At 34.9% G+C, this 11,684-nt stretch overlaps 1 protein-coding gene across 1 annotated transcript; it reads right to left on the reverse strand.

The window, feature by feature from the left end:
- Window positions 1-326: 326 nt before the first annotated feature.
- Window positions 327-11,681, reverse strand: LOC145556480 (alpha-N-acetylglucosaminidase-like). Its single transcript, XM_081618139.1, has 19 exons — window positions 11,343-11,681; window positions 10,100-10,173; window positions 9,803-10,014; window positions 9,150-9,271; window positions 8,586-8,671; window positions 7,672-7,766; window positions 7,427-7,508; window positions 6,853-6,959; window positions 6,379-6,409; window positions 5,785-5,902; window positions 4,536-4,586; window positions 4,269-4,378; window positions 4,079-4,181; window positions 3,887-3,985; window positions 3,067-3,177; window positions 2,594-2,841; window positions 1,652-1,889; window positions 1,415-1,493; window positions 327-730 (listed from the first exon to the last, which is right to left on the reverse strand). The coding sequence occupies exons 1-19, from the start codon at window positions 11,643-11,645 to the stop codon at window positions 495-497; spliced, it is 2,505 nt and encodes an 834-aa protein (XP_081474265.1). The 5' UTR covers window positions 11,646-11,681; the 3' UTR covers window positions 327-494.
- Between the last annotated feature and the right edge of the window lie 3 nt (window positions 11,682-11,684).

Below are 11,684 nucleotides of genomic sequence, written 5' to 3' on the forward strand. Positions count from 1 at the left end.
ACTACTAAATTCTGTCTCATCAGTACACTATTACACTGCACCTACAATGATTTTGTATCCGGCTGCTGGCACAGGAGCTTTTGTTTGGTTCTCCCAATTTGGACAACAGTTGGGAGCTATATCCATTGGCTGGTTAAATTTACCTTGTATTCGCGTAAGATTGAAGACATTTTATTTACGTAGTATATAACTATGAACTCCAGGCATACAATTTGCAATTTCTTGTAGGAAATTCTCTGCAGCATTTTATACTTTTATACCATTCTATTCTAGGAAAGATTCAAATTGAAAAGATAATTAAAAAAAGATCAAACATTAAATATAAATATTCTCAAGACTGCAAAATGCAATTTCACAACAAAATTGTTTACAGAAAAATAAAAGAAACAAACTGCTGTGCATCTCTGAAAGTCTGAATGTACTCGCCTCTGACAGAATGACAGGTGCTCAGCAGCCGAAATTGTTTGTAAAGCTGAAGTCCCTAGCTGAAGTCCCTAGCTGAAGTATTTTTCACACATTTTCTTAGATACAGAAAGTGCATCTCCTCGAGCCTTAAGAGGATAGATCTTCGTATCAGATTGCCATTTGTTTGAATACGATATCCAATTTCTTCTCCATACATCAATCTCAAAGGTCTCATTATCTTTCAGGGCTTTTCTGAGATGATCAAAATATGTTGCTGCACGAGGATAATGATAGTCTTCCAATAGTCCGCTCCAGAATTTGCTAGCTAAAAGAGCACACTAATTAGTGATATTATACCCTTGTTTAGTTATATATGACACCAACAGTCAACAAAACGTTGGTGCCTACAGGCAGAGCATGAAGTGGGGATTCTACCATTGATCTCCCACCTCCGAACCTTGAGGTTAAGGGGAAGGGGGTATCCGGGATCTGATTATTACACGAAATTCCTTAAACTGAGACTTTCAGTATCACTCCTTTTAAAGAGTCATAGGGGTTGTGCCCTCCAAGGGAAAATACTTAGGCCTTGTTTGGCAAATGGCTGTTGGCGGTTGGCTATTGGCTGATTCACTTGGCTTGTTTGACCAGCTGGAATGTTTGGCTGTTTATAATGACTTTTGAGATTGGTTGTTTAAGCTGGCTGTTTATAAAAGTGTTTGGTAAATTAATTGTTGGTTGTTGGCTGTTTATTAGATAATTTGTGGGCCAACAAGCCAAAAGCCAACTGAAAAGCTAATCAAAGCAGCTTTTTCATTTTGGCTTTAAAGCCAGCTTTTTCGCTGACTAAAAAGCCAATTACCAAACACATTTTTTAGCTGTTTGATCACCTAAAAAAGCCAAAAGCCAAAAGCCAAAAGCTAACCAAAAAGCCAGTAAAAAGCCAATTACCAAACATGGCCTTAGTATAACAACAAAAATAATGACAATTACTGGGAATAGTAGATTTTACCATAATCATGGACCTTGCTTTGATGGTTTTCTGTCGTATCAAACCACATAGTAACTTGAGTCCTCGCGTTCCACTCATACTGCAACAAAAGCCAATTGCATTAAAAACAGGAGTTTAGGTCTCACCATACCATGGAAGTCCGATTTTCAACACTTATGGTCATGGATCATAGGTTGGAGGACTTGTATCCTCATCTTACTCTTATTATGTCACAACAAAATGAAGATTATATCTGACCTGCCTCATCTCTTCAGGATTTGTAGCCATTCTTTTTGCACTATCTAGCCAAGTCCCAAGAAGAAAATTGTCATCAGTAGCAACAACTTCGTCAATGTCTTTGATGATCTGAATGAATTTCTGGCTGTGAAAATCTAACGCTTTTAAATCTTTGCGCTGAAAGGCAGTCACTGCTTTCAGGTATACATCATTTCCTAGCTTTGAAAGTACTTGCCGAGTTAAATCAACCAAATCGTACCTGATGTTGGACGAACCAATCAGCCAAGTTTATATTATGCAAGTATGCAACTGTAATCCCATTTCTACTATAATTAGTCTAGAAAATCGGTTTCTGTACAAAGCATTTCAGTTCTACAGATAATACTGATGTATCTATCGTTTAAGATAGAGAAAAAAGTTACTCCGGAGTATGTTGCCAAGTAATTCCACAACTTTTATGTTAAAAATTCTGCAACTCAAGATTACTTTTACCAGCCTAAATTTTAGACCCTTAATCTCTGCTAAGCTCAATTGTAAAAAAAAAAAAAAAAAAAAAAAAAAAAAAAAAAAAAAAACTCGGTTAGAAAAAGATCTATTTAAGTTAAAATCAGTTTAAACCAAGAAAAATAAGTTTCATTCAATAAAAGTCAGTAAAAATCACAAAACCAATGACTATGTCCTCATGTAACAAAAGATACTAGTGTCAGTGAATCAGTGGGTCTGGGCAACCCGAACAAGGAAGAGGGGAGTTTGGTTTACAAACAAGGCTTTGGAGCTTCCATACTATAACCAATTGGCAATAGCAGGAGTAACTCCTCTACCTTATAAAGTGGAACCACCTCTCCTTTTTTTCTAATGTGGGACACTCACAAGTGGGCTACAATGGGTTTCAACACTTCGTATATATTTCAGAATTATAGGACAAGTGACCGGACAAAAAAAAAAATTCTGATAGAAGTAAACCTGAAAGTAAGACTTCCAACAAGGTACTTCCCTGCATCAAGAAACAGATGTAAAGCTGTAATTACTTCCTCAGTTGGATACCAGATATGCGGCGATGGCAAGGAACGCGGTGACTCAAGCAAAAACTGCCTCATACTTTTGTGTAAGATGAGAAGATTTTCTTTCTCATATTCTCTGGTGACATCTAGTGTCGCGTTGTTTACAGGATCCCAATCAGGAAACTTAACAATATAATCCATTGTGTGATCCTGAACAATAAAAAAAGGTTGAAAACATGCCAAATATCAACTATTGTAAAAGGAGTATAAAATCATCTCAACACTGATAAGCATTACATCACATTAGCATTAGATGTTCTGATTCATATTCGATCTGCACATTAAGACGAATACTGTGAAATGCTAAATCATTGTTGCATGAACCTTTGTAAAGAAACCAGCTACACTAACAGGTATAAAGAACAAATGACTTACTCCAATCATATCTGTACAGTTGTAAATGGTGTGGTAGAGAATTTCCCAAGCAGTCTCTAGTTGATGAATAGCTTTACCGTAGCGCCTACAAGAGTAAGTTTTAATCCATTCCTGTATGAAGAAAATAATCAATTAAACACAAGTTTTTTAGAAAAAAATTACCACCTACTTATTTATACACAAACAAATAGTTTATAAATTCAGAACATCTCTGAGGGCAAAGGTCCTGAATTCTGGGGGCTATATACGACTGGAAATCTATCCGAAAAACAAGGACAACAAGTGAAAGATGCTTATCCAACATCCTGTCAAAGAGAGGTTAAAATTGAGGATTTCCAGCAGGAATTATGCAATCAATTTGGCGTACAAGTTTTGAGATGAGATCGATGTGAGGACAAGACAGCATCAGAAGAAATGCAAAATAACAGATGCTTATTGTATCATATAAGGGTTTCCAGTAGTAGAAAGATAAATGCTAGAGTGCTACAAGTAATATTTATGCCAGAAATCTTCAGTTTATGATTTGGGTTTGGTACTATATTTCTATGTCAGGGTCTCCCCTGTAGGATGACTTATTCATCAAACATGGCTGTTATGGTCTTCATCAGCAGAAAAGAATTATCACAAAATTTTAATTACAATGGTACAAGCATCAAATATGGGTACATATTCAAGTGTCAGATCAAGGATCAATTTCTGAATACAGAGACCCTGTCCTAGAATTGGATATGGGCATTGGAGATCTGGAAGTCCTTCCACAGTACCAATTTATATAAACACATTATCTGTAAGTACATAGGAATTACATCTATTCACCTACCACAAGTTCGACCTTTTCATTTCGATAAGCCATTTCAGACATGAGTTCATACATAACTGGATTCTGCTCTATTCCTTCCATGCACATACCAACACCAACCTAGGTGCATCATGTAACAAGATATGAATATCAGGACACACAAACTTTTATTACAAGTCAGTAAAGCTGAGTTTATGATAATAGAAATCATACAATTGTTGAATTTTTGCTACTTCGAGCATTAACCGGCCCAGAAGATATGGAGTCCAGTAAACCATACATATCCATATTTCCACCAAAGTTGTGAAGCATGCACCTGCTAACGAAAAATTACAGAAATTAACAAAGATTTAATGCATGCAGTTCACTGATTGATGATGACTTGCCTAGTAAAAAAGGTTACCAGATGTAAGGAGTGCCATAGAATTGAGAAGACTTTTCCCATATGGGCTTTACATCTGCAAATAGATGAAGAACTATCATCTTCCCTTTTGGGACAGAATGAAGAAGAGCCTAGATTGAAGAAAGGTGTCAAAATTCACAGCAAAGAGACAGCATGCAAAAATCTTTTTGTTTGATTCAACAAAGTATTCGAAAAGTAAGGAGCAACAGCTTGAGTAAATATCCAGAAAGAAAATTCATGAACTCAAATCAAGACTCATAAACATACTTCCATTTGAGGCTGCTTCCAAATATTTGAAAGTGAATAGAAGAGCCATCCCTACAACAAAAGGTTTTTTAAAAAAATTTTTTAAAAAAAAGAGAGAAAATGGATTGCACAATTACTAGCAGAATAGATAGGTTAAGCCTGCACTATATGAACAAATATAGAGTCTTTGTTGATTTGAAATTTTATATGCAAACATACAATTATATAGTAAATGATAGCAAACCGTATGTAGGGTGTCAGCACTTGGTTTATATATAGTCCTTTTTAGACTTCATGATGAATCAGTTAAATGACAAGCTCATATAGAGTTTATAGACCAGTCACTTGCTAGTTGCACTCATCACCATCTTCAGTCCCCTATTCTTCTCTTTTCCAAAAGAACATAAATACTCAGCTCGAATTTCCTGGGATTGGATATGAAGGCTAATATGCCATGAACAACTGCTATCTGGATGAAGTAACAAGAGGAGACTGAATTGTATTAAAATTGTCTACAATTTGTGGAAACTTGAAAGTAAATGCCAGATTTGAATCAATGCAAGAGAGAATTATACAAGGAAACTTCCTATGCCCAATAGGAAGCGGAAAATCTCAACTACATGCAATTTGAATCAAACTCTTCATAATAAATGTACATCAACTCAATCACAATCCTATTACTAACTCAAGCCATTCCTCATCAAACTCAAGTTACTAGCATTCTGTTTATTGATTATCAATTGACGGAATTGACAACTTAGATAACAATGAGGAAACAAATTCTCAAATAAAAAATTTAGGTGCATGAAAGTCATGACTTGAACTAACTCCCTAGGAGCAGACTCTTAATTAAGTTCCTCTAGACCACAGTTCCTTGCTTGTTCCAACTACTCTCGAGCTTCCAGTTAACTTACAAAGAGGCCAAAATGTATCCTCCTACATGTTAGACATCTTTCTTGAAAACTCAGAAACTCCATGCTAAACTCATCCTTGTTCAAAGTAACTTTACTGAACTATGCTAGCAGGTGAGAAACTGAGAATAAGTCCATATGTGAGAACCCATACAACCATATTTATATGAGAACTGATATTTACATGGAGGATTAAATATTATCAAAGCTCCAAATCATGTTGCTAAATGTTTTTCTATAATTGAAGTCTGGACGTCTGGTATATACAATACCAACCAGGCAACCAGACATTAAAAAGGGCTATGAGGGCCCGGAAAAACAGGGAATATAAGAAATGGGAGAAAGAAATAGGTAAGTACCTGCATAAGCCACACAGCATGCTTATCACCTTTGGCCATTGCTTCATAAACAGCAGCCCCAAGTGATGACAGATAAGTCGGATCATCAGTGGGTGGAAGGTTTTCATTGAATGTGTCACTGTCCATGTTAAAACATTAGAAAAGCAAATATGAACCAGCAGAATAATGCTGAATAATATAACATGAAAAGTTAACTAAAAAGTTGCCCACAAATTATCTGATAAGTTGTGGAATGTATTGAGTGTAGTTTTATGAGTGTGTGTGTGTGTCTGTGTAACAATCATAAATTTACAGTAACCAAATTAATAAGATCAACAATTGCACTGAACAGATGTTCCTATGACACAAGGTGGTTTGTGGCATAAACTCTTTGCCACGAATAGCACACGGAATCTACACTAAAAAAAAGAGTTATACAGCAGGGGGAAAAAAAATGCAAGACTGATGCTACCTACTCAAGCAACTAATGTCTACACAAATGTTGATAGGAAAGGACTAGATGTACTGCCTAGTATATCAGTTATAAAGCATAGTTCGTCATAGATTTACTGAGCTTAAAAATAAATAAATAAATAAAATTGACCATTTACTTACCAGTTGTATATGTCAGTCACATCTCCGTACTCTGTTTAATGACAGATAGCAACAGATAAGTTCCAAGAATAAAACTGTTATAAAAAAATACAGCAAGCTTGTTCAACAGTACATTTGATTACATTCAACCTTTGCTAAATCAGAAAGATAACTCTTACAGTGTTATTATTTTTTTTCATATGGAGCAAGGCAGAAAACTTATCAAACTCTAAATCCTGATTATTTGATTAAGGTTTTGAATTTCTTAGAATAATCCTAAGCCTGACCTAAACAATCAAGCAGCAATCCAAATTCACTTTTGAATTAAAGGTTTAAAACTAACAGATGATAATTTACACAAGAAAAAATACGATTTTATTTATCTCATTCTTCCTATAAATGTACTTCGTATTATATTCACACAATTGTTAGGTTATACACAAGGGAGCATGATACGATTACACTACTTGTTAATGTGCATTAGAGACAACTCACCTTTAATTTGCTTCTTAATAAAGGCCTCACCAAGCTTTACAAATAATGGATCAGAAGGATCTAAAAGGAAGGTACAGCACCATCTGGGGTCACCACTAACAGATTTCCTGGAAAAAAAATCAAGAGCAGGATACAAAATTATTATCCAATTCATTCACTTAACAATTAATAACATATCTTCTATCAAACTAATGTAACCATTAAGCGTTTCATTAAACATTTTGATCATTGCAGACACTGGTGGAAGTGTAGAGGCGATTAGCACAGCTTTAAAGTGAATTCAGAGATTGTTTTACTATATGGAAGAGAACAAGCCTCTTGAATGCTTATACTTATCCTCCAGATTTGCTGTTTTTCCATTCAATCATCCTCAATTCCTCATCTTCTTCCCTAATTCTTCTCATTTAATCTCTAAATTCAGTCCGAAGCTATGCTAACTCATAGCATATTATAAAAGGTGGCTAACAGCCATCCAGACGTAGGTAAATGCACAATCAGCAGATATATTACTAAAGAACATATCAACAAAAGCTTGCATATAATATATGGAAAAGTAGCAAGAAAAGTGACATACCACTTCCCCAGCCTGGTTATTTTTGAAGAAGGGAAAGCTTTTCTAAGGGCTGCAGGTACATGTCCAGAGAATGAAGGCAATACTGACACAAGGAAATATTAGAATTAGATCAATCTTAAATTTTACTAAAAGTAAACAAAACTTACATTAACATACAACTATACAAGTTTATGAAATGTCAGTGTAATACTTTTCTCTCAAATTTTGGTTGGTTATAATAACATATGGGATTAATCCAAATATACCTGGGGTCATTCCTAGCTCCAACATACGAGTTAATATCTGCTTCTGTAAGGCCAACTGCTGATCCAGCCAATTTTGTGATAATGGTCCGCCCCAGCTGTTACAGGACAGAAATTTGGCTGTTAGAGAAGAAGTTATAATTATAACCTTTAAGAACAAAATGCACCATCAGTTATCTATCCAACAAGAACAAAATGTTGTACAAAGCCCTATGCACAATATCTCAAATATCATTCTTGTGCAGTTGTGTATGCTACATGAATTTAGTTGTTCTTCACTTCTTCCTAAAGAATGTTCATGTATTATGAGGAAAATTTCCTCCAACCCTGATTTATTTAATGATCACGAAGAAATGTTTGTATCTAAATTAGCAGTTCATTAATAGCACAAAATTGTGATAGACCATAATGCAAGTTATGCAACAATTCACTCACACAGAGCAAAGAAGGCATTCTAGTTGAGAGTAAAAAAGGTACAAGTTATAATTTAATGGATAAGTTAGATATAGGACAGAAACCTTGAAAATAGCGTAGAGTTGCAGAGCATTCTCAATAGAATATATCTAACTTGAACAATATATAATTAACACTCTAGCTTTGGAAAGAGAAATGGAAAGGAGAACAAGGGGAGGTAGGGGGAGGGAAGAATGATGAGTTTTTGGTCCAAATTTCTCCATTGTTCGAGAGATCAATTTCTTACAATTTAATCCCTCCATTTATCTTCCCTTCTTCCTCATTTGTTATCCAAATGAAAGATTATCCATCCCTCTATTTCCCTTCCCTTCCCTTCTTTTCCCTCCCTTTCCTTCAATCCAATCAAAGCGTAGATGTCAAAGATTCACAGAGCTCTACTTTAACCTTTATAGTTGGTATGCATTAAGAGAGATGACAATGAGATGCATTAATTATGTACTGACCCATGTAGGTTTCCCATGCGTGCCCATGAAAGGAAGGCAGGCCCACCAAAGAAATTATTGAGATCTTCTTTACTGATATTGAAGTCCTGAAACCAGAACAGGTGGAAAAGGAAAAAAATCATCTATTACAAATATGTGTTAATCATATTCAATTTAACTCTCCTCAGGATGCAGGAATGGCTAACATGGTTTACAACATTAGAGCAAAGATTTCAATGACTCGAAACAGTTTCAAGTGCTGTTTGTCCTATAATCAAATTATTGCATAGTTCATTGGAGTTTAGCTTAGTGACTGTAAATTGACGGTCAAAGTCCTTAGTAGAGAAGTGTGAAACAATCAGGAGCACAGTAACCAACAATCCAAACTTTTTCCTACTTATCAGGCGAGTTGGTTACATGGGCAGTTGTGCATCTTAATATCAGGTGAGAAAGCTCCAGTTTAGTTGCAACCTTCTCCGAAGAGTTGGCTTGATTATGCATGCATAAGGCATATACACAGATTAGTAAATGCTTTCTAAGGATGACTAAAAATCGTCAGATACAATAAGATTATCATGCACTCACAGCAAAGACTTTCTGCCAAATGGCCTCTTGCCCAGTAAAAGCTAAAGGCAGGTTAATTCCTTGAAGAGCCATCCAGTCAATCTCTCTCTCCCATCTTTGCCAATCCCACCAAACATAGGAATCTGCAATACAAAAATGTCAATTATAAACCAATAAAAGAATCAAAGTATTGAACAATATTGAAGAAGGTGAAAGTGAGGAACTGAAAACTATTAGCACAAAGTGTCAAAAATGACCAATATGGTACAATCAGAATGCCAATCATAGGCAAGCAAAAATCAAAAGTACATGTATTGCGTTATTGTTTAGGATGTTGCAGAATAAAATACAATAGAAAAGGATGATTAGGAGGAGAAACAAAGGATGAAAAATATAGATAGACATTTGAGTTTACAATTCAGATAATATCGATCACATCCAGCTTAGTAGCTTACATTATCTGTTCAGACATTTAGGCCCTTTAAGGGACTCCAAGTTACCCCTGACATCATCCATTTGTATCCAAAGAAAATTCAATAACGACGCTTTAAACCATCACCATAAATTGCTGTTTCATATTAGTGGCGTGTAAACAACACTGCAGATTTAGTGAGGATGAAAACAGCAGCAGAAAGCGAAGAAATGAAAGCCATGGGCAGGAGAATAACACTCACAACTTGAAGTAACAACATTTTGATGATAATTCAACGGAACAGGACGTTTCATGACCAAGCCCCCTTCTTTTACAAAAGGAAGTGATCCTGGTTCTGGGATAGAACCCATTTGAACTCCTCCAGTCTTCTCCCAAGAAATATGTGCACCACACAAATACTTCAAGTACCAGTGAAGGCCGGATGCTATTTCCACTGCTGTGGTGCCCTTTATTCTGAAATATGACTAACCACATTTACATTTCATGCCAATTCAGATATAGGGGTAGTATGTGATATGACAGTTCTTGTTTTACATACACTATCTGTGGTCCATGACAGCTCGATCTGTTGCAATTTTCAATCCAGAAGCAACTGTCCCCGCCACAAACATCCTAGTACATGAAAATAAGTTTATGCATTTATGTTAATACAACCTGTTTATCGGCTATTGCAAATTTGAAATACTCGTATGAGTTACAGACTGTTATAAATCTTAGTTACATAAAAACAACATCAATCACACATTCACACACACATAAAGTTATACACAAACTACATACAGACTGCCAGACTGCGAATGAAATTATTATGCAACAATCTCGCAGTATACAGAATCAAAAGGAAGATTGTGGTATCCATAAGATTAATAATGTACTATACAAAAATTTATGAGTTGATACATATCAGGTACAATGCTCAAGAGATTAATAAAACTTAAATAGATCAATACCAATGTAAATCTCTACTTCCTCCGTCTCACAATACAAAGCCTATTTGGGTTGCCCTTTAAGTCGATTAATGTTATTTTAATATTTTGATGAGCTGTGCCCACTTAATTCCTCATATAAATCGTTGTTTCAAGTACTGGTGGAGGGATACATGCATCTTTTCATGTATTAGTTGAGGGATACATGTGTAATTTTCTAAATGTAAGTGGACAGCTCACCAAAAGTAATGAAAAAATGACCATGCTTTTTCAATATATTTATAAAAATGTCACCAGATTAACAAAAATTCGTTTATTTGGCATTTAAACTTGTATATGCCGTATTTTGATTAAGATTCCAATCATCCAATCAAACTTTACAAGGTAAGTTGGGGGACCAAAAAAAAAAAAGTTTCATCAATCTTAATAAAAAAAAATGGAAATTAATGAGTTAATACTTTGAGTCTTTGAATCAGGGAAAAAAAAAAATACAGTAGACATTAATATTGAAAAAACATTATTTACCTATATTTCTATAAACTATCTTTATTTCTACTCTGTAGTACTTAATAATTCATTAGTAAATTTAACTCTTGCACGTATCGCGCGCATAAAAACTAGTGTTTTTTTTTTTTTTTTTTTTTTTTTTTTTTTTTTTTTTTTTACAAGAAAGACAAGTGTCAAATATGATGTGAATGAAGCAAACTCCCTAAAAGCTACTATAACATAACAACAAGATAGTTCAACCAACAATCAACATAATTAAATTTTATGAAAAACCCATAAATATATATGTAATTAAGATGAAAACTTGATACATGTCAAACGAACAGATATTAGTTGGAAAGATGATACCTTTGAAATAATCTGGAAAATGAAGGAAGAAGAGTGAGAAGGCAATAATCTATGAAGAAGGGTTTTAGCTGCATTTTCCTGGACTGTAGGAGTTGACCTTTGGGAATCTAAACGGCTGATTAAAGCCTTTATTGGATCTGTTTCCAATTTTTGAGGTGAATCAACAAGTGTTGGGGATATACTGTAGTATATTGAGTAGGATTCATACCCCAAAAACAAAAGTAGGTTCAAAATCAAAATCAAAATTAAGAGTAATGGAAACAAAGACCTTGAATAGTACATTATTTTCCTAGACAATGACATCAAGTCAACTCACTTGTTTTCAGCCGTCTCAACTCATTT

The sequence above is a fragment of the Chenopodium album genome, chromosome 8 (assembly GCF_948465745.1).
Source record: "Chenopodium album chromosome 8, dcCheAlbu1.1, whole genome shotgun sequence".
Taxonomy (NCBI): Eukaryota; Viridiplantae; Streptophyta; class Magnoliopsida; order Caryophyllales; family Amaranthaceae; genus Chenopodium; species Chenopodium album.